The sequence below is a fragment of the Alexandromys fortis genome, unplaced genomic scaffold (assembly GCF_014885135.2).
Source record: "Alexandromys fortis isolate MF-2015 unplaced genomic scaffold, M_Fortis_MF-2015_v1.1 scaffold_175, whole genome shotgun sequence".
NCBI lineage: Eukaryota > Metazoa > Chordata > Mammalia > Rodentia > Cricetidae > Alexandromys > Alexandromys fortis.
In genome coordinates this window covers 1,745,962-1,770,261 of record NW_026068065.1, presented here as the reverse complement: position 1 = coordinate 1,770,261, position 24,300 = coordinate 1,745,962, and the positions used below count along the sequence as shown (strand labels likewise).

General features: G+C 42.8%; 1 protein-coding gene across 3 annotated transcripts in view; it reads right to left on the bottom strand.

Moving 5' to 3' along the window:
* The window catches only part of Afg1l (AFG1 like ATPase), a 143,815-nt gene that overhangs the window by 83,231 nt on the left and 36,284 nt on the right, over positions 1-24,300 (bottom strand). For all 3 annotated transcript variants that reach the window (XM_050120525.1, XM_050120524.1, XM_050120526.1), the window contains 3 exons: positions 16,548-16,649; positions 15,046-15,176; positions 7,308-7,407 (listed from right to left, as the gene is read on the bottom strand). In XM_050120525.1, coding sequence (XP_049976482.1) covers positions 7,308-7,407; positions 15,046-15,176; positions 16,548-16,649 — 333 coding nt within the window. The remainder of the gene's footprint in view (positions 1-7,307; positions 7,408-15,045; positions 15,177-16,547; positions 16,650-24,300) is intronic.

Genomic DNA, 24,300 nt, shown 5'->3' with positions numbered 1-24,300 from the left:
TTTTTGCCTTTATTCACATTTAATGCTGTAGTATCCATCATTGTTCTAATGCTAGGGTGTTTTCCGTTTATGAAGACCATGTGTATGCTCAGGGCATCTCTGCAATTTAGACAGTGTTTTTATGTAGTTCTGAAATTCAAATAAGATATGTGGTTGGGGGCTAGAGAGACGGCTCAGTGGTTAAGAGCACTGGCTGCTCTTCCAGAGGTCCTGAGTTCAATTCTCAGCCACCACATGGTGGCTTACAATCATCTATAATGAGATCTGGTGCCCTCTTCTGCCTTGCAGGCATATGTGCAGGTAGAATATTGTATACACAATAAATAAATCTTAAAATATATGTGTGTGTGCGCGCGCGTGTGGTTCGCATGGTTCTAAATCATTTACCAACTTGTTTTTCTCTGTCTATAATTTAGTTCCACGTTAAAAATGATAGTTGTTGGTCAGGGTGTAGAGAGAGGGTGTCCTGCAATCCTCAGCCATGACTGGGATCTATAACATATCTCCGACCAAAACTAAGGGGCAAGAGCCAGAGCTCAGGGGGACTGCAACAAAACCTTGTCTTCCAGATCAGGCAGGATTACTCCACTGCAGCCGTGGATACCTGCACAAGACCTATATAAGAGCAAGCCATACAACTCCTACTGTCCTAGGGGTTCACAAGCCATATAACTTCTATCATGGAGTCCTAGGGGTTCACAACCACCTAACTTCTAGCGTGGAGTCATGGGGGTTCACAAGCCAATACTCCTAACTGAAGAGCTGCGGATGGGTGGTGGCTTCTAAGGTTGAGAGACTCAGTTTTCTTTAAGGGTGTGGCCCCTGATGAGTTAATCACATTCCGATGGAAGGTCCCATATCCAGCAGGAATTGGAGTCAACGGGCTAGTTAAAAAGAGGTGAAGGGAATCTAGGAAGAGTGGGGAGGAGTTGGGTGAACAAGATCAAAATAAATCAAAAGAATTCATTTATAAAGATGAAAAATGTTATAGCTGTAGACCTTGACAAGTTCATAACTTCAACAAAAATGCTCCATAGTTTCACTGCTAAATGCAATCCTGTCTTTTGAGGCAATACACATAGCTCTGATATCATATTACAGTGATAATGCTACTTCCATTTTATGAACTCTACTAGGAAAGGTAGTAGTTTTTCCAAATATGTTCTCCGCCTTTGTCTAATGCCCACTGAGATGCCGTTGCTGTAGTTGCCTTGTTCTGTTGAGCCAGAGTCTCCCTATTTAGCTCTGAAGAGCCTGGAGCTTGCCCTATAGACCAGGCTGGCCTCAAACTCACAGAGATCCACCTGCCTCTGCCTCCCAGATTCTCGGATTAAAGCAAGCACCACCACACCCAGCTAATCTTTTCCTTTAAGTGGTAAAAGAAGTAGCATAAATGTGAGTGTGCACACACTGGTAGCTAACCTGCAGTGCTGTCTAGGCCTTTGCTTACTTTGAATACACTGCTCTGAATAAAAATCACATAACACTTTGTCTGGTGGCCTAAGAAAATGGATTTTTCAAATTATTCTAGTCAGGATATTTTAATGCTACCCAATTCATTTTCATTATAATAAACAGTACATGGAAAACAAATTTGAGCCAACAAGATGACCTGAGTTCAATTCCTGGGAACCATGTGGTAGAAGGAGAGACCCAAGTCCCCACTAGTTGTTCACAGACCTCCATAAACAGATCATGGCACACACTTGAGTGCACATGCGTGTTCATTCAGACATACACATAAAATTTAAAATTTTTTAATGTTAAAGGAAAAGTTCAGGGGCTGGAAAGATAGCCCAGTGGTTAAGAACACTGGCTCTTAACTGGCTGTTCTTGAAGAGGATTCAGGGTGGGTTCCTAGCACCCACATGGAGGCTCACAACTATCTCTAACTCCAGTTCTAGAGGATCCACTGCCCTCCAATGGCATGTGGTGTACAGACAGACATACATGCAAACAAATTATTCATATGCATAAAATAATAATTTTTTTAAGTTTTTAAAAGTCAAAAGCAGAAATTCTAACCTCCTGTGTACCACCCTGGGTTCAGTCTTGGGGCTGCTTCCTTTTCAGTGCTCCAAATTATGTTGACAATGAGGAACAACCGCTCAGCTTACACAGTCTACATTCCTTTAACACTGTCTTCCTATTTTTTGAACAGAGTTCTCAAGTTTAATCATTAAGTTAATTTTGAATCTCTAACTAGTTTGATCTACTGAACTGCTAACTCTTTGGGTCACCATCCAATTAATTCTTACTATTTTTTTTTTTCCTGCTGGAATATTGTGAAACTAGAAAAACTTGGGATATTATAAAAACAGAAAAACTTCATCTTAGCACATAAACTATGAGAATTCTAAACTATGGTTCATTTTCTAGTGGTTCCCCACAGATCCACTGCCGTCACCCTATCCCAGGTTCCTCATTCTGTGCATCCTGACATGTTTGTCCATGTGCTTCCTGCATGGAGAATAGCTCTGTCCTAATAATGTCTCTGGCAAGAGTCCCAGCCTCAGCGCTGCTGCCTGCCAATGCATGCTCTTGGGTAGAACAGTCAGACACTGCTAAATCTCCTCCAAGCCACACAGTCCTCACTAGAGAACCATTGTCTGGGACCAAGACATAGCCACTTCTTGCCTCTAGTCTACAGTCACTTCCGAACATATCTACCTGGGTCCACCACATTCCTACGCTCCACCCAGAAACCCCTCCTTCGGGTTACATGAAGGCAGTCTTTCCCACTGGGACCCTGCCAGTTCAGCTTGAGGCAAGCTCCAGGGTCTTACATTATCTCTTACAATAGGGCAAGGCCAATCTGGTCTACAGAACAAGTTCCAGGACAGCCAAGGCTACACAGAGAAACTTGTCTCAAAAAACAAAAACAAAAATTAAAAAATATTTTTAAAAAATTAGCCTATGAAGATGATTTCTGTCCACCCTGCTAATGGGATATACTCTAGGGCTTGTGAAAGAGGCTGTCAGTTAACTAGTGTCCAGCTGTTGCAACGCTGCGTGTCTAAGCGTTCAACTTTTGTCTTCTCCAAAGGTGAGCTCCAGCTCAAGTTCTGCACACTTTCTGACAGCCCTGGGACCTTGTTCATGCCTGCAACATCTGTGTTCCAAAGTGTCCCTCGGCCTCTCCTTGTGCCTGTATGCCTTGCTTTACCACACCAGAACTGCTAGGGTCTTTGAGCTCCTTCAAGACACTGCTCTCCTTTCTAGCCCTACCAAGCACTACTTTTCCTTCAACAGTATTTGCTACAGAACCTCCTAGATCATTCTAGCACCTCCCTACTTATGGGCATAGCTTTATCATTGTGCAAAGACAATCCTGATCACATTGTCAAGTCAGCTATAGTAGAGACAAACACCATTTTCACTTAGTTGATCTGGTATTTATGTGTGTGTGTAGTGTTACCTGCATATAAATGGGGGGGTGGGATGAATGTGCACCAGAGTACATATATGTGTGGAGGCTGTAGGTCCACATCATGTGTCTTTCTGTATTATTCTTGTCTTAACTAGTGCTCTGTTGCTGTGAAGAGACACCATGACTACAGTAACTCTTTTTTTAAAAATATTTATTTATTTATTTATTTATTATGCATACAATATTCTGTCTGTGTGTATGTCTGCAGGCCAGAAGAGGGCACCAGACCTCATTACAGATGGTTGTGAGCCACCATGTGGTTGCTGGGAATTGAACTCAGGACCTTTGAAAGAGCAGGCAATGCTCTTAACCACTGAGCCATCTCTCCAGCCCAGTAACTCTTTTTTTAAAAAAAAAATGATTTATTTATTTTTAATTCATGTGCATTCGTATTTTGCCTGCATGTCTGTCTTGTGAAGGTGCTGAATCCCCTGAAACTGGAGTCACAGGCAGTTATGAACTGCCATGTGGGTGCTAGGAATTGAACCCGGGTCCTCTGGAAGAGCAGTCAGTGCTCTTAACCTCTGAGCCATCTCTTCAGCACCTCTTATAAAGGAAAACATTTAATTGAGGGTTTATTACAGTTTCAGAGGTTTAGTCCATTATCATCATGGCAGGAAGTACAGTGGTGTGCAGCCAGACATGGTCCTGGAGCAGTAGCTGAGAGTTTTACATCCTGATCCACAAGCAGCAGGCAAAGAGAGACTCTGGGTCTGCTGTGGGCTTTTGAAACCTCAAAGAGTCCATGCCCCCCATGACACACCTCCTCCAACAAGTCCTTCCCAACAGTCCACCAATACCTCCCACTGTTTATCTTTTCTCTTCTTTTCTTTTAGACAGTGTCTCATCAGTAATTTCATTAAAAAAAAAAAAAGAATAAAAGCTCTTGAAAGACGGGGAGATAGCTCAGTGGTAGACTGCTTGTTTGGTCTTTGTTTTTCCATCCCCAAGACCTGGTCCATTGGCAAGTCCTGTTGTCTCTGCCTATAAAAAAAAACAGCAGCTGACCATTTCCTATCACTGCCCCATCACCTCCCCTAAGCACTGTTGCAAAAGCCTTCTCGGTCCTTACTCCCAGTCTCAAAAACTCATCCACACAATCTATTCTCCGCTGCAACCAGAGATTCTTGAAGAAATATACATGCACATTCTGAGCCCTCATTCTGAGATCTATCTGTGTGCTAGGCACTTTGACAGTGCATAGATCATACCCACACACCAGATTAAATAAATATATATCCAGGCCCTCAGAAAGCTGCATCATTCTGTAAGAGGGCAGACAATGACCCAAAAACACAATAAATGCATCAAATAAAGAGAGGTATTAATGCCATGTTACAGACAGAAATTTCTGTACCACCCAGTCCTGTAGTCATTCAGTCCCAAAGAAACATACAAGACTTTTATTAATTATAAACTGTTTGGCCTATTAGCTCAGGCTTCTTATTAACTAGCTTTTACAACTTAAATTAACTCATAATTCTTGTCTATGTTTAGCTACGTGGCTTAGTACCTTTCCTCAGCATTCTAATATTGTTTCCTCCATGTCTGGCTGGTGACTGATTCCCTGCCTTTCCTCTTCCCAGAATTCTCTTAATCTGCTTGCTCCACCTATACTTCCTGCCTGGCTACTGGCCAATCAACATTCTATTAAACTAATATGAGTAACAAATTTTTTCAGTGTACAAGAGATTATCCCACAGCATTTTCCCTTTTTCTCTTTTCAAAACAAGAACTCTGAATCTAACCTCCTTTGTTTAGCCTTTTTCCTGACCATTATCCATAACAACTTGTAATCAACACTCTAAACAAAGACAAACATCCATAATCTGTTTGGTTTTTTTGGGGGGGGAAATGTGGGTGTAGTTTTCTAGGCTACTTCCTCCTGATTGGGGGTGCTGAAAATCTTATGGAAACCCAAAGAAAATTTAGGATTATGGTCAAGTCCTGACTGGAGTATTCTCTGAGGCAGGATAATCTCAACCAGTAGTCTTGAGGATGTTCTGGATGTAAGACTCAGAGGAAACTGCAACAGAGGCACTCTGAGAGATTGGATCATCTGGGCCATCTACGTGGGAGATGGAGGAGTGAAGCAAAGCAGGGCTGTCACACTTTCACTGGGAAAACCTTCCCCTAGCAGAGGGGAGTTGTTATACTCCTGGAACCCGCCTAACTGTAACTTCGCTGCGGAAGCCCTCTCCTGCTGGAGCAGAGCTGTTACATTGGGGAAACCTTTCCCTAGAGCAGGGCTGTAAGCTGCTATGCTTACTGAGACCTGTGCTATTGCTGGCTCCCAGCTGCCAGAATACTCTTCCACATGAGCTGTAGCACTCAGTATCCCTTGGCTCCCAACTACCGGGATTCCTTTCCATCTGAGCTTTAATACTTATAAATATGGCTTCCTGTACCTGGTAACAGTTGAGGAAATTGAATTTGGCATCATGGAGAAATTGTGGGGCACTGAGGATTATGACCTGTGTATCACCTACTATAACACTAAAAATCATGACCAAAAATGGAGAAACTAGGCCTTGGCCTGGATGATGACAGCAACAACCAGCAAGCAACAGCCACACTGAGACCAGGAGACTCTGGCTGCCTGAGCATCCAACGCTGCATGCAGTCTCTGCTACATGCCTGCCAGTGTTGCAATGCCAATGGTTCCCTGCCTTCCTGCCAGAAGATGAAGAGGGTTGTGCAGCACGCCAAAGGCTGCAAACGGAAACCAATGGTGGATGGCTCATCTGCAGACAGCTTTTCGCCCTCTGCTGGTACCATGCCAAGCACTGCCAGGAGAACAAAGTCCGGTGCTATTCTGCCTCAACATCAAGCAAAGGCTTCAACAGCAGCAGGTGCAGCACCGGTCCCAACAGGCTCAGCTGCTCCACAGGAGGATGGCCATCATGCAGGGGACAGGTGTGGCGGGACAGCATGCAGAGGACAGGTGTGGCGGGACAGCAGCAGGGGACAGGTGTGGCGGGACAGCAGCAGGGGACAGGTGTGGAGGGACAGCATGCAGGGGATAGGTGTGGAGGGACAGCAGCAGGGGACAGGTGTTGAGGGACAGCAGCAGGGGACAGGTGTGGCGGGACAGCAGCAGGTGCAGCATCGATCCCAACAGGCTCAGATGCTCTGCAGGAGGATGGCCAGCATGCAGAGGGGTGTGTGGCGGGACAGCAGCAGGACCTGCAGTCCCCGACTCCTGCTACTCCACCATATGACAGAACAGAGAGAAAGGACAAAGGAAGCTCCTCGAGGTGAGGGTCTGGGTTGTGCTGTCAGCGAGGCAGGTCCTGGCCCCTATGAACAAGGCCTTAACAGTCCCCTGCGAAACATTATTTTCAATTCCTCACCTTTAACTGACCACATGCTGAGTTAAAAAAAAATTACAGGATTTTAAATGTATTACTTTTGTGTCTAACTACTACTTGTATTTTAATTCTTAAATACTTTCCTAATAAGCCACAAGTGCCTTTTTAGAAATGATAAATTAAGTGAAGTAGTTAAAAAAAAACTATTCATGGAAGTGAGCTTCATCTTTTTCAAAAACTTAACTAAGAGTTTTTCATTTCATTGAACTTTCTTTTATGGCATAAAAATCAGCTAGAAATATTTTCATTGCCATAGGTAGATATCATGTGTCTAGTGTTGGGGGGACGGTATCCAACATGGGGAGCAAATGACCTCAGTTGACTACAAAACAAAACTTTTTCTTAAATACAAATTCAGACTGATTTTTCAGACTAAGCTTATTATAAAACCAAGGGTAGGTGAAGTCATCAGACTGACAAACACAAGAAAATCACTCCAGAAATATGGGGTTTCGAAAGCGTCTTGAGTCCCCCAATTGGGTGGAGAGAGCACGTTGTTTGTTTACCTTCCGGGGGTCTGTTAGATGTTGCCACAACGACAACCCCGTTTTTGAACAGATTTTCAAAAAGCTGTTTCAGAATCATGGCGTCGGCGATGTCAGTGACCTGCGGACAACAACACATTTGTTTTATTTTAATTTCACTTCTGCTCTAACGAATTTGCTAATGGCTCTTTTTTTTTTTTCAAGATGGAAGTGAATTCCAGGAGGAAAATTCTAATTATCGTCATGAAGAGTAGATAATTAAAAGCATGAAAGGCCATCGAACAGTCTTTTCCTTCACACTTCCTTCGCTGCTAATCAATCATCTCCACCCAAATTATCAAATGTTCTGTGCTAACTTCTCTATCAACTACACGTAGAAAGCAGAGAGAACGGTCCGAAACATTTAGGACATCCAATTAATTAGAACACGACCAACTCTCTGCTTACACTGCCACCCGGTATCCCCCTCCACCACACGCACAGAGAGGTGGGGAACAAGAACGGCAGCATTGAAATACACGGGCTGTTTGCAATTCCTAATACCTTTCTGGCGAAGGTCCCCGGAAAGGTGACTCGTAATGGTCATGGGACGCTAGAAATAAGGACAAGTAGCCAGTGAGACAGAATCAGCTGCTGTTGAAAATAGAATGATATGACATAGATACTATTGTGCGATTGTTGCACAAAACAATTCAACAGATGGCCCATCACAGAAATAAGCAATTTCATTGTTCTTTTTAAGTGCCTTCTATTACTGTCCATGAATAATCCAAAGGCACACTGCAGTCACTTCCAGCACGCCAGCCTCTGCTAACCTTGCAAACACAAATATTCCTACTAAAAAAAAAAAAAATGAAATAAATAAATGTGTCCCTCCCAAGGACGGCTAATGCAGTGCTTTGAAACAATAACCTCTGGCAAAGCCAGAAATGCGCCCGGCAACTAAAGCACAGCACAGGGCAGGCAAAACCTCGCTGGGCAAAGGAGAACGCAGCTACTCAGCTCTTCTCGAATGATTTCTTGTTCGAATTTATAATCAAAGAGCCCACTTAATGGCAACTTTTTAAAAGGGGGGGCTTTACAGTTCACAAATCAGCAACTGAGAGAGGGAAACTCCGCACACAACCTGAGTGCGGCTGAAGACACACTGGCCACTGCAGCCGCAGAGTGCCAACAGGGCTCAGAACACCCGGCCAGGCATAAAAGGGCTTTGACCGTACCAGCACATTTCAAAGAATCTCAGTAAAATTTGCCTTACGCGTGCTCACTAACTCACCATATTCTTATCTTCCTGTTAGAGGACACGGAAACTCACCAAAATCTTCCCGTTTGATTAAGAAACTCCAAGTTACCACTTGACCCATTATAACACAGCCAGTCAAAACTGACCCTCACAGTCTAATCTGCTGCTCTCTTTATGGCCAGGACCTTACTGAGGCTGTGTAAGGTTTCCTTCCTACCTGAACAGATCAAAACCACAAGGGGTATGGCTGGGGGGAAGGGGTCTTTTTGTTTCAAGCAAAGGCTTAAAAACATTAACTAGGATAAACTCCTGAAATGCCCTCTACTGAAAAGACTCCCGACAGAAAAGAGAAGCCGCGCTGGTGGCGTTCGCTGGGAGCTCAGGACCAGGGACAAATTTTGCTTCCACAAAAACATTCATAGAGAATTCCTTTTCAAATGCCTAAACACCAGTGGCATTTCTGATGAGGGGATAGAAGGAGCTTGCAAAATCCAGTAGCTACTGCCCTTTTTAATTGAGATTTTAAAGCCAGTTCTAGCCTCTCCATATATTTCCTTTAACAGAAAAGCGATGAAATGCTACTCAATATTAGAGAACGAAGGCAGTGCTTTGACTATTTCCACAATGGTCTCTGGAACAAAAAATGAAAAAACAGCCTTTGTGCCCTGAGGTTTGGAGTGAAATATTCAGTCGATATACTGCAAAAGCTTAACCCAGAAATGGATGGGAACAGTCAAGGCTTGTGGTCGGGTTCCACTTGGCTGTTTTTACATTATGGGATGTTTTTGTGCTAGCTGAGAAAATTAACTTGGAGAAGCTATGGCTAATTACTAAAGCAGGAGTCACTCGGTGCAGCTGGATGCCAATGCAGACTCTTTGATCTTGGCCCCGCACTTGTCCGGCTTTGCCGGGGAACAGTAATTTTACAGTATAAGCGAACAGAAGACAATTGGCCCCACATTCTTGGAGAGCTGGGGTGTTCAGCATCCAGCATTTCATTACCATCCGGAACAAAAGACAAGGCTACAGATTACCAATAAGGGTAGTCTGCGAGCACAGAGTGGAGACATTTCATTAGCATTAAAGAGAAGAGATCTTTATGACCTGGAGTTGCCTTCCACCGTGACTCACTTAAATAAAAAAGGGGGAAAAGTAATTCATTTACATGTATAAGTGCTTGAGTCTCCGTCACCCGCTGATTGGTACAGTGCCATGGAATGAGTGACAAATACAAGCATGCATTATCAGTAATTAGTGTTAGCACAACAACAAGCATCTACTTTTTACTAGCCGTTTTTAATAGTGCTCCTGCTTTATGAAAATGGCAAAGAGTATCTGTGAGTGATATTGATACTTCATGGAGGAGAATTTTACACAGCATTCTGCTTATCAAAATGCTTTTTAAATACTAACTAGTAAGACATGCCTTCCCTCGGTATTCTGATGTTTTCAGAATCACAAGTGGTTTAGCAGGTATCATAAATATTCAAAGATACAAAAAAGATTTGAAAGAAAGCCTTAAGAACAAGGTATTCTTTTATTTCAGTCACTAGAACACATTTAAGAGAAAAACAAAAACAAAGCCCTATGTAGACATATTCCTCGATCAAAGAAGTGTATCTGAGATATCACATTGGTAACGATGATGAAGAGAGAATGCAGAGCGCGAACTAAACGCTTCCAAAGTGGGACCTTGAAAACCCTTAAACCCACGAGCACAGATAGAAGGTGTATGTCCTTGCTTCTAAGCAGCAATAATTCCCGTTCATCTCCCTCTAAAATAAACATTATATTCATTACCACCACTCTAAAGTCCAATAGCAAACAGCAAAACCAGCAAGACTAATAGCACGATTCAATTTTAAAGTGGAGTGGCAGTTTCAGACACACTGTCACTAAGAATAACGCATCTAAAGTTCATTTCTGATAAAGTCAGCAAGGATTGATTATACTAGGCTTAAGAATAACTCTTGGGTCCTGTTATTAAACAACCCAAACCCCACCTTCCCCTATAGCCAGATAGTTAACCACATAACACAAGACTTTGTGTACTAAAGAAGACACATAACCTAGCTGCTGAGTCAGAGCAAGGATGCTGGGTTAAAACCGCAGCTGAATTATGTAACCTCTCTGACTCTCCATTTTCTCATCAATATAATGAAAGCAGCAATAATACATAGTTGCAAAACTTTAATAAGACATAGTTAAACTCTCAAGAAATGCTAACTAGGGTTTATTACCTATGTATAGTATATATGCTCCTATAATTCCATATTAGTAATGCATTATTATATAGAATCTTGATTGCAAATGGAAGGATAGATGTCACAGTACAGTGTTTAAGAACAAAGGCATTGGGATTGGTGGTCAAGAGTAATTCTTGTTCTTCCAGAGTACCCTAGCTCAGTTCCCGGAACCCACTTCGGGTAGCCTATAGCTGCCTACAACTTTAGCTCCAGGGAATCCTTGTCTTCTCCTGAGTTCGCAAACACCCACACTTATATGCACACATGTACACAATTAAAACTTAAAATAAATATTTCTTTTTTAAAATAAGACAAAATATAGAGGCCAGACATGGTGGAACACACCTTTAATCCCAGCATTCAGGCAGCAGAGGATGTGAGTTAAGAGCCCAGCCTGGTCTGCAAAGCAAATTCCAGGACAGTCAGGGCTCTATAGAGGGGCCTTGATGCAAAGCAAACCAAAACTAAAACAAACAGCACAAATACACAGGCACACAGAAAGCACCCAGGAGACAGGAGCCAACATCAGAGAGTATACATAAGGAGCTGAGATGCAGCTCCATGTTAGATGCCTTGTCCAGTGTGTAAGAGGTCTCTAGGTCCAGTCTCCAGCATCAAAACAAACAAAAAAGATAAAAGAGTATACACAATAGATGGGATGGAATAGCCAATAGATAAATAAGCAATATCTCAACAGTTCATGAAAGACTAACCTAGTAAGAAAACAAAGGATAAAAATTATATTAATGCATAAATAATATAAATTAAATAATCAGATCATTTCATCTACTAACAATTCAAATGATAAGATAATTCATGATATTTACAGGAGATAATGTGGCCGAGGTTTGAGTCTTTGGGATCTAAAATGCTGACTTTGCTCGAGAGCTGCTTTTATACACAAGCGTAGTGATGCTTAAGTGAGGAAGGTGGCAGGCAAAGCTTGACGGACCACTATGGCAGGAGTATGGAAGACCAGAATGCCAACATATGGACAAGAAAGAGTGCTCGTGAGGTTTCAGACAAAAAGGACTCGGTCGGGAGGTGGGATAGAAACCATTTGTGTTATATCCTGGCAAAGAATGTGGCATGGTCTGCTTATGGCCTAAAGGTTTTAAGGGAGACTGAATTCAAAAGCAATGGACTTTTCAATTGGTGGGGAAAGCCCAACATAACAAGGCATCAATGGTGGAATGTTTGCTGCTTGATGCCAGGCTTATAGGGAGAAATCAGAGCAAAAGTCGGAGCAAGTAGAGCCAAGAAGAAGAATTAAGTCCAGTTAAATACAGAAAAGAACAAGAGTGCATTTAAAGCTGTGGACAGGGCCTGGAGAGATGGTTGAGCAACTGCGAGCACTTGGTTCCCAGCACTCACAAGGCAGCTCACAGCCATCTGTAACTGCAGTTCCTGGGGATCTGGTGCCCTCTGAAAGCACCAGGTACATCTGCAGTGAACTTAAATTCATTCAGGCAAACAATTGCTCATAGTCAAAGTGAAAATAAATCTTTTCTTTTTTTTAAAAAAAAAAAAAAAAAGAAGGCTGGAGAGATGGCTCAGTGGTTGAGTGAGCATTGGCTGCTCTTCCAGAGGACCTGGGTTTGATTTCCAGGACCCACATGACAGCTAATGCTAATCTTTAACTCCAGTTCCAAGGAATTTGACAGCCTCTTCTACATCTGAGGGCACCAAGCATACATGTGGTACATACATAGACACACATGCAGGCAAAATACCTATACAGATAAAATGCAATAAATCAAATCTAAAATAAATAAATGGCAGGCTATGGTGAAGCCCTCCTTGTCTCCCAGTACTCAGGAGGTGAGTATGCAGATAGGTCTCTGTGAGTCTGAGGTGAGCCTGATCTATATAGAGTCCCAAGCCAGCCAGAGCTCCCCAGAGACCCCGTCTCAAAACAGATAAGTAAGTAAGGTCGTGAACTGTGAACAAGGTGTGTATAAAACTGTACTGTTTAGGAGAGAGCATCATTAAAGAAAAACCTCAAACCTTGACTGGGACAACGGGAGAGATGCCATGAGGCAAGACCTCAACCATCAAAGGTTTCAGTTTATGAAAAATGAAATATATTTGAAGTCTTTCCTTTGGAAATACAGTGTCTAAATAAGTGGGGCCTGAACAGCTGGAGACAAAGAGGTGCTCTTGTCTGACAGGATCCCCATACAAGTGTTTCCCCAGATAGAGTAAATTCATAAGAAACATAGGTCCAAGGGTGCTGACAAGCCTGCAGATTAGCTACCTAGAGACAGGCATAGTCTGTTTAGCGGTGGAACAGGAAAGGTCCCGCGACAAGAGGTCAGGCAACTGGGATAACTATCAAACCAAGTTTGGATGAGGCAGGTGATGAAACACACCTCTGCTCCATGTGTTAGCAGGCAAGATTCTTTACGAGCCTGTCTCACTCAGTGTGGGGGTTTGAATGAGAATGGCTCCCATAGGCTCAGAATTTGAATACTGAGTCCCCCAGTTGGTAGAGCTGTTTAGGAAGGATCAGGATGTGTGACCCTGTTGTAGGAAGTGTGCCATTAGGGGCAGGTTTTGAGGTTTTAAAGAGCCCAACTCTCGGGTACTGCTGCAACATCATGCCTGCCTACAGCCATGCTCCCTGTCATGAGGACCATGGGTTAAACCTCTCAAACTGTAGCCACGCCCCCAGGAAACTCCCTCGCCTATAAGCTGTCCTAGTCCTAGTCTCTCTTCACAGCAATAGAAAAGTAACTAGGACACTTAATATGTAACAGGAACCCTCTGTTCCCCGGGACTCTGATGAGCCTGGGCTTGTTCAAGCATTAGCAATGTAGATAGACATTTATTCTTGATTCCTCCTCCCCTCTCAAACGTGAATTTAATGGCGAGTACTCAGACGGCCAGCACTATTAGTGGAACATTATGGTTTGGGGACCTTTCATGGGATCCTTCCTTAATCAATCAAAAAAAAATCTATAACCATGTTGATATAAAAACAAATACAGGGCTAGAGAGATGGCTCGGGGGTTAAGAGCACTGGCTGCTCTTCCAGAACACCCTGTTTGATACCAGCACCCATATGGCAGTTCACAACTGTCTGTGACTTCAGTCCCAGGTGACATGATGCCCTCTTTGGGCCTCTATGGGCAATGCACACACCTGGTGCACAGGCATACAGGCAGACAAACTACTCATATACCTAAAATTAAAAGAAATGTAGGATTTAGGGACTGGAGAGATGGCTCAGTGGTTAGGAGTGCTTAACATTACTGCAGAGGGCCAGGTTCATTTTTCATCACTCACAATGAGTGACTCACAATGGCCTATGCCTCCAGTTCCAGAGGATCTGGTGCCCCCTGGCCTTAGTGACCATCTGCATACACACAGTGCAGGGAAGCTCATGTAGCACACGATTTTACACTGTGCAATATCTGGTGGAGAAGAAGGGAGACACGTGCCATTCACTGTAACTTACAAGTCAGCAAACTTCTCTTACAATAAGTTAGTATTTCAGGCTTCCCATGCCTCATAGACTCTCTAATCCATTTCTTCTTATTTTTATTATTATTATTATTTTCATCTCCCCTCCTCCTCTTTCTCCTCCTTCTTCTTGCTATCACTTACAACAGGACCCCAGGGCTGGTAAGACGGCTGGACGGCTGAGAGCTCTGGGTGCTCCTGCAGAGAACTCACATTCAGTTCCCAGCACCACAGCTACCTGTAACTACAGTTCTGGGAGCTCTGCCGCCCTCATCTGGCCTCCAGAGTCACTCATATGCACACACACACACACACACACACACACACACACACACTTAAAGGTGAATGAATAATAAACAGATCTTAAAGCACAATGGCCCAACAATCTTTTCTCAGGGACCAATTTATCTTGAGAAGGCCATGGCTTGTGAAACTCTAAACCAGACAGTAAAATTGAAGTAGTAACAGAAAATATGTGAAATCAATTCATTAATTAATGAAAAACCAGGAGCAAAATGTAAACATCCAGACTTTGTTCAGTGTGCCATTCTATAGCTATGAAATTTCCACTCGGGCTCAGATGCTCAGAGTGCCTGGTGCCGTTGTGGAACACTGAGTCACGTTCCCCGAACCCAGGCAGCCCAGAACCACCTGCAAATACAATTCCAGGGGCCTCAATGCCTCTGGCCTTGGTAAGCACCCACACTCATAGACAACCCCATGCATGTGCATGCGCGCACACACACATAATTTGAAATTCTAAAAATAAATCTAAATCTAACAAAAAAGAAAAATCCCACTTTACCTGAAATTCATCAAAGCAGAGGAGACAAGCTTCTTGGCTGATTTCGTCTGCTATGGGAGCTATGGGGTCATATGACTTAGCCATGAATCCTGCCTTCCTTTTTGGCAAGCTCTGTTTAAGGCGATGTATTCCTTAGATATAGGAAATAAAACAGACAAAATATTACATTAATAGAGCATTTTAAGGAACTAGAACATACTTTTAATCTCTAAATGAAACTTATCTTGGACATAAAAACTAAATTTAAACTCCACATGAAACAGAGTTCAGTCATCATAATCTGATTATTAAAAGGCATTGCATTTTCTCACTTCAAAATAAGTTATCCAAATATGATAGTCTTAAAACCATAAGGGGAGGGAGCTGGAGAGATGGCTCAGAGGTTAAGAGCATTGCCTGCTCTTCTAAAGGTCCTGAGTTCAATTCCCAGCAACCATCTGTAACGGGGTCTGGTGCCCTCTTCTGGCCTGCACTCATACACACAGACAGAATACTGTATACATAATAAATAAATAAATATTAAAAAAAAAAAAAACACAAAGAAACCCTGTCTCGAAAAACCAAAAAAAAAAAAAAAAACCATAAGGGGAATTCACGGCCACTTCCTCTCACTGCTGAGTCACTGCAAGGGTGACAGTGATAGACAGCTAGAGCAGAGGCAAACTGGAACTGGTCCTGGGTGGAAGTGATGAGCCCACGTGGAGGCAGGAAATCACCTGTGAAGCACATACGCATCTTGTCTAGCAGATCCAATCAGAATGCTCTCTTGTCTCCATCCCAAGACATTCAGACCATTCCTGCCTATTCACTGTATTTACACTAACCACTGAATGTACTGGGGAAGGCAATGTTCCCACTCTGGGCAGGAATGAACGACAGGCAAACCGTGCAGAAAATAATCTACAAACACCAAGAGATAGGCAAGATGGAACCCACCGGAATCCCACCAGTGGAAGATGATGATGAAGGATCAGGAACTACATCTGACTGTCTCAAAAAAGAAACAAGAAACCTGGTATTGTGGTGCACTCGGGAAGCAGAGGCAGGCAGATCTCTGAGTTCAAGGCCAGCCTGGGCTACAGATCGAATTCCAGGAGAGCCAGGGCTACACAGAGAAAGCCTGTCTCAGAAATAAATAAGTAAATAAATAAATAAATATTAAAAAAATATATCTATAAGGAAAGCTATAAAATCTACATGTAAATACAGTCTGAGTGCCTACGAGATAGGAACACAGTAGGAACCTAATCAAAAGGGACTTCCTAAAGCAGGTGTGGGTTAACCTCTTCCAGCAAATCTCCCCTCTAGCACTGAACTGATCTTAAGACTGACCTCAAGATGAAGTCTCATTTTCCACATATTGCAAAGCAAAAGATACCAAAGAAAATTTTACTTCAAAAGCCTGATTGTTTTATGGCTTATCTGTTCAATCACCAGAAAAGAAAACAACTTTGTCGTTGTCACTCTGAAAAACCATTGGCTTCTTGGGGTCATTGACTTACTTTTGTGCACATCTAGCATGAAGCCATGAAAGTGGACCCGTTTTTTCCTCTTCATCTCCACATAAGCATAAAACATGTCCATCACCATTGTTTTCCCTGTACCTTGAAAATAAAAATAAAAAAATTTAAGAATACCATTAAACTGCATGTGCTGATTGCACTAATGATTGTTCATTAGCTTTGAGATAATGAAACACGCTCTTCCTGGGAAGCTAGAGGCGGCTGCTCTGCTGGGTCAGAGAGGTGCATACTTTGCCTGCCGAACTGGCTCTTAAAGACTGATGCTCCCTTTGTGGTCATAATCCTGCTTTTAGTCAACACTGAGAGGAACGCTCATAACCTAGCATGATTTCTAGGCTGTTCTTTCAGCTTTTCATATGAAAGACACAAGAATAAATTAATCTATTGGCATTACTACATATGAGAAACTATGGGAAATTAAGAAATTATAAGTAAGAATATTGAAAGAAGGTGGATGGCTGACGGGATGGCTCAGCAGGTGAAGTACGTGCTGTGTAAGCCTGCCCTGACTAGCATTTAATCCCATTCCCCACCCCATCCCTGCACACACACATACCATAGGCACACATAATAAATTGGTGTTAGGAAATCCTTCTGGATATGTATTGCTTTTATTGATTAATGAATAAAGAAACTGCTTTGGCCTATAGAAAGGCTGAACTTAGGTAGGCGGGGGAAACTAAATTGAATTCTGGGAGAAAGAAGGCAGAGTCAGGAGAAGCTATGTAGCCCTGCTATAGACAGACACCAGAACTTTATCTGGTAAGCCACAGCCTCATGGAGAAACACAGATTAATAGAGATGGGTTAATTTAAGATATGTGTTAGACAGAAATACGCTTAGGCTATTGGCCAAACAGTATTGCAAATAATATGGTTTATGTGTAATTATTTAGGGGCTGAGCAGCCAGGAATAAATAAGTGACCTCTTACAACAAATAATAGATACAAATAGTTTTTAAAGAGGGGGAAAGTTAAGGAATAAAGTCAGAGGAAAATGGTCAGTTATAATACTTTGTCTTATTTAAAGCTGAGACCATGCTTTTCAAAATGAGCCCTACTTCAGAAACTCATAATCAATCTTTGGAATTAAATTATCTAGTTTTCAACACTTAAAAAGGTTACTTGCTATAATTGCAACTAGCAGCTGAATGTCAGTCACCTGAGCACAGGCATTCACACAAAAACATTGCTCTCTTACAGAAAACCTAGCACCCAAGAACCTAGCACTTGGGAACCTAGTACTGGGGGGACTGCAGCAGTACCCACACTTAGTCCACACCCCAGCAGCCATCAGCAAGCCAAACCTGCATGTAAGCATCCTGGCTCCAATCCCCCCCCCCACCAAGACACATACACACACAAACACACACACACACACACACACACACACATCGAAGTAGGGGATGTAATTACTCAAATTCAAAGGCAGCTTAACAAACAGGAAGACACAGACTCATTTTTGGGCTTTTTTTCCACTTGAGGAGACATTAAGCCCATAACCTTTCTTCCTTTCTTCCCTTCTTCCCTCCCTCCCTCATTCTTTTTTAAATGTATATGTGTGGTTGTTTTGCCTACATGTATGTCAATAATCCACATGCATGCAGTACTCTTGGAGGCTAGAAGACAGTGTTGGATTCTTCCTGTGACTGGAATTACTGATGGTTATGAGCCGTCATGTAGGTGCTGGGAAGTGAAGCCGGGTCCTCTCCAAGATCAACAAGTGCTCTTAGCCCCTGAGGTAACCCTCCAGCCCCTAAGTCCATGCCATTTCAATGCCAGGTCTTTTTGTGTAAAAATGCAATTCCCAGTCAGACTTTTCATTCAAAGGCTCACTTAAATTGAAAAGTGATTCTTTGCAAAACCTTCAGTACGGTACTTCTGGCTAGAATAAGCAGATTCTCAATCATGACATCTACCAAAAAAAGTAAAGCAGTAGTAAACTCTAAAATTCTACTGCCTCTAACACTGATCCAGCAAAGCTCCTAAGTTATCTAACCAAAAATGTGAAGAACATGTACTGGAACTTGATATTTGTATGAACTCTCTGAGAGCACAGGCCTCAACTGCCCAGAGGAGAGCCTCATTGCACTGTCTTTATAATAGCCATAGACAGGATTTGGTGGAGTTTGCTGTCTTTTTTAAAAAAAATATTTATTTATTACATATACAATATTCTGTCTGTGTGTATGCCTGCAGCTCAGAAGAGGGCACCAGACTCCATTACAGATGGTTGTGAGCCACCATGTGGTTGCTGGGAACTGAACTCAGGACCTTTGGAAGAGCAGGCAATGCTCTTAACCTCTGAGCCATCTCTCTAGCNAGTCACTATAGCTGAGAATGACCCTGAATTTCTCTCCCTCCTGTCTTTACCTCTCTGAAGGAAAGTCCGTAGGAGTGCCTCACCACACTGGGTTTAGGGGATGTTGGGGATGGACCCTGGGCTTTGCTCGTGCTAGGTAAGCATCTTACCAACCAAGCCACATCTCCAGCCCCCTTCACGATTTTTAACTCTTAGATGTCCTGGGCAGGAACGATTAATTCCATGTTACAAACAAGAAAACTAAAGCTCAAAATTGAGTCTGTCTCAAGCTGTTCCAATTCATTGTCTAGAGGAAGAGGGGTCCTTTTAATTTTTAAGTGTGTGTATGGACAGGTCTTTTATTTTTCCAGACAGGGTCTCGCAGTATACCTCAGGGTAGCTTAGAACTCACTATATATATAGACCAGGCTGGCCCTGAACTCATGGTAATCCTCTTGTCCCAGGTGCCACCATGCCCAGCTGAAAAGGTGTGTTTTTGAAAAAATATTTATTTATTTACTTATTATGTATACAATATTCTGTCTGTGTGTATGCCTGAAGGCCAGAAGAGGGCACCAGACCTCGTCACAGACGGTTGTGAGTCACCATGTGGTGGCTGGGAATTGAACTCAGGACCTCTGGAAGAGCAGGCAATGCTCTTAACCGCTGAGCCATCTCTCCAGCCCGTGTTGGAGCTCTTGATCCTCAGCTGGCAGAGGCCTCGATCAGACTCCAGAGTGAAAGGTTCCTTTCCCTTCCCATACCCTCATAACTTCTATCTTTCTATCCTGCTTCAAACAAAATGAAAGTCAAAGGCATATCAACATTTGATGAGCACTGCCAAAGCAACTCTTAGAGGTAATTTCATAACTTCAAACACATATTAAAGAGCAACACTATAAAATCAACAGAAACTTGTCTTAGTCTACAAACCCAGAAAAGGCAGCAATGGAAACCCAAGGTAAGTATAAGAAAGGAAATAATTAAGAAGTCAAAAAACCAAAAGATAAATCACTGAAAACACTGGGGGAAAATACTAAACCCTATTTCAACTGAACAAAAGAGAGGAAACACAAAGCAATGGTGGAAAACTGCACACAGTCTGCCACTTCGGTGAGCTGCCCTATGGGCAGTTTTCTGATAGGTGTCCGAGTCTCTGATTTCAAAGTCATCTCCATCCTTGGCTCCAGACAGGTATCTGAAGAACCTTCAAGAGATCCCAGAGCATAGTGGTACCCAACCATGAGGCACTATTGCACACACGTACAATCCCAGAACTCCAAGGCCAGTCTCAGCTACATATTGAGTTTGAGGCTGGCTCAGATTAAATAAGATCCCATCTCAAACAACCAAACAACAGCAACACTTGCCAATGATACACTCTACTGCTTGGCAACAGTATGACAGGCCCCAAATTAGACACAATACAGCCATTGCCTAGCAACCCCACTTTGGGGTGTATAAAATAACAGAAAGTGGGAATGTAAACAAAGATCTATACGTTAATGTTCACAGTAGCATCATTCACAACAACTAAAGACAGAAGAACTCAAAACACCCACTGATAAAAAAGAAATAGATAACAACCTGTGAAATATACATGCAATGGAATATTATTCAGCCCTTAAAAGGAAGAAAATTCTTGTGTGACTGGATATTTTTGGCCACTGCAAAAATATTTTTAGTTTATTCTTGATACAGTCTTCAAAGTATCTCACTCCAAACTAGTATCTATAAAGCTTATTTTAAACTCTACTGGTTTGAAAATGGGAGTAGCATAAAAACAAAGGGGAAAACATTCTGATGTGTGGGACAATATAGATAAATTTTGAAGATATTTTTTGCTCAGTAAAATAGGCCAGACATGAAAGGCCTGACATCAGATGATTCCCTTTCTGTGTGGGACCTAGAGTAGCCAGACTCACCGCACAAAGGGGAGCTGTGCTTCAGGACTTGAAGGCTGAAGAAAATGGGGAGAGGCTGGAGTTAGGAATGACTTGAGTGAGCAGTGCTGGCCCATCTAGTCGCTACATCTCCAAAAGCAGGACACTGCCTGGCACGGGGCAGATGCTCAGCAAACACCTGTCCCTAGTGAGGAGCACAAGGTCATAGGACCTTGGGGAGCAAGTGGAAGGAGCCAGACACTGAATTCTACTAAGTTCACCATGTGGCTTCAGTCTCTAAGAATTATAAACCTGGTGTTTTTTCAAGAGAGGATTATTGCCAGGAATTAACTTGAAAAATCCAGAGCTTTGACATCTGATGATCAAGCCCTGACTTAGGAAGTCAAAAAATGGAGATCCCCTCCTGGAGGTTCCTTCTCCAGCTTTCCCCTGCAGACAGCAGGAAGTGGTGTCCTCCCCACCCCTCCAAGCCCCACAATGGTGCTCTAATCTCTGCTAACTTCTAGAGCTCGGTGTGAGCATAGGACTGGGCCAGACTGCTGCGGGTAGGGACTACAGGGCCTTCCATTCTCTTCTAATAGTCTAGATAAATATTAACCCTCCTGACACCACTGCAGTAGGGACTGGCGTTCCTCCACCCAATAAAGGGAGGAAGAGAAGGAAGGTGGGAAGGAGGAAAGGCTGGACCTGTGTTTAAGATTCTACAAGGCCAAATGACTAAACTTCAAGATTACGGAGCGTTAAAATGCTACAAACCAGAGACAGATTGCCTCAGCTCCTTTAGTCCCTCTGAAAGCCATCCATTGCCCACCCTGCGTCTGACCTAACATCCTTGTGACTGTCAAAACTTTAACATATTAGCAGATCACTAATCCAAAACCTAAGAATGCTATCAGACATTGTCTCAAACCTACAGCAGTTGTCTTGCTTGGCTGTGACCTGTGGACCCACCAATGAATGTCACTTGCAGTTCCTTTGTTCTGCGACTACTAGAATCTCATGTCAGCACTTCTATGGTGGAGTCTGGTGTTTGCAGAACCTGAATCTGTTTCTAATTCCTGGCTGCTCATTTAGCTCCAGAATAAACCATGTCTTATTCTCTTTGAGATGAGAATGGGTTTTTGATTTGACAGTGTCTTTTGGTCAAGCGCTTGCAACAGAACCAGCTTCAAGCCAAGAGCAAAGGCTCAGATTATTACCATACAGCTTTCGGCCTCTGAATGCGATGAGTTAAGTACAATTAACAAAAATAGTTGAACTACAACATTAATCCGTCAATTTAAATACCAACCCGGTGAAGGTTCCTGGATATAAGGCGCATCCAAGGCCCTCATCTCAACCCATCTATGAGTAAGAATATAATATAGCAGGCACCACCAAGCACAGGGCAATGGAAAAATAGGATGCGGTAGCATGGGGTGCTAGGAAGTTGGTGCCCCCCTTCCCAGGAAACCTTGCTAGATTAATACCTATTTCTCAAGTCTAAAATGGATAAAGAATATGAGTTTGGGGTGGCATTCTGAGGCTATTCTAGCTGAGAGTCCTCAAAATGAGAAGCTAACTTCTTATTACCCTTTTCTGAGTATTCTAAACTGATGCTAGCCACCAAGTTATCTCACTTCCTAGTTCAAGGTTTGTATCTCTTCCCCTCTGCTATAAAGGTATTTTAACCAACAGCATGTACCCAGCCTACACTGAGCATCCCAGATAATTCCTTCCCTCTCTCCCCCTCCCTCTTCCTCCTCATTGTTTCATTTTTCTTTGAGACAAGGCTTACAACATAGCCTAAAGCTCATACTCCTGCAGCCTCGGCCTCCTGAGCATTGGGGCTGAAGGTCTACATCTTGTTCGAGGCTAGTTTTTTCAAGAACTCAGACGCATTATTCAAACTGTATCTCCATTCAATTAGACTATGGGAGCAACCTTTACAAGTCTTGCTTTTCAAGCCCTTTTGCGGAAGTCTCTACCAACCACCTCCATTTACGGTTAAGTGGTTAAGGTAATAGGAACAACAGAGAACAGATGCTTGCAATGACTGAACATGAAAGTGGAGGTACGGGAAGTGCAATGCTCTCCCAAAGAACAAGAGCTGGCCAGGGCCAGATGGGAAGCACCCAGGGTGCGGGAGGCAGTAAGCAGTGCCCTGGGTGCAGGAGGATGTGAGCAGAGTCCAGGGTGCAGGAGGCTGAGAAGTGCTGAGCACCTGCTGTAAATGAAAAGGAACATCACCTCAAAACTCACAACCAGCCTAGCAGCTAAGGAAAGGCAAGTCCACCTCATGGACAGAACTAGGAGATCAAGGATGTACTACCACTAATGCCCAAACGCATCTACCAACTGATTTAAAGGAGGCTGCAGGGCAGGGTGGTGCTGAAGCAGGAGGAGCACTTGTGTCCACAAAACTGAGACCAGTGCAGGGAGCAGAGTAAGACCCTGTTGGTGGGGGGAGAGGGTAATAACAACAGCCAGGTCATTACTCTAAGGACTTAGATTATGAATAAAAATCTGTGTGGAAATTAAAAAGTCAGAAAATACAAGCTTAATTTTAAAAGAAGTAGGCTGAGACAACAGCACCCTTCTGAGACCCTGACTGTGCAGTCAGCCACAGATACCTTCCTGCAGGTCATCTCACCTCACTTCAGGCAGACTGAGGCAGTGATGCGCACATGAATAGCCACAGCCTAGGGGAAGCCATGGTGAAAGCTGAGGTCATTGTCTCGTTTTGGCAAAGTTCAGTGATCACTTTCCTGTGGGTCCTATATGTCCAGTTAATATAACATACTGTCAACCAGTCCAGGCAAGAACAGTTTCTTGCTCAAATAGTTAGGCTTGCCATGTTGAAAGCAAACTCTATAAGGAGTTTCTTCAATGCCCATTGTCTTTGAAGTAAATTGGTGCTGCCAGGAGCAGATGTTTCTAATTGTCATGAAAAGCCCTACGTTAACAAAACATTTTAAATGCCATATTCTGTAGGTATTTGAAAGGTTTGAAGACCATCTATCTATCTAAAATATATCTCTATGTGATGTGGAAAACATACCTAGCATATCTACAGATTTAATCGTTATAGATGAGTAACTACTGACCTGTGTTTCTTGATCATACTAAATAGTTCATAATCGATTTTAAAAACTAGAATTTTACCTTACATTTTTTAATTAACTGCATAGACACCATACCTTATACAAGAGTAGAAACATTCATACAATATATTGTGACAAAAACAAGCTCAAATTGATATCAATATACAAAAATCCTAACAAGAGTAGACGCATACATACAGTGTATTGTAACAAAAATTTCCTTAAATTTGTACCAATATATAAAAGTCCTTTAAACAAGAGTAATAACATATATACAGCCAGGCGATGGTGGCGCACGCCTTTAATCCCAGCACTCGGGAGGCAGAGGCAGGTGGATCTCTGTGAGTTCGAGACCAGCCTGGTCTACAAGAGCTAGTTCCAGGACAGGCTCCAAAGCCGCAGAGAAACCCTGTCTCGAAAAACAAAAAACAAAAAAACAAACAG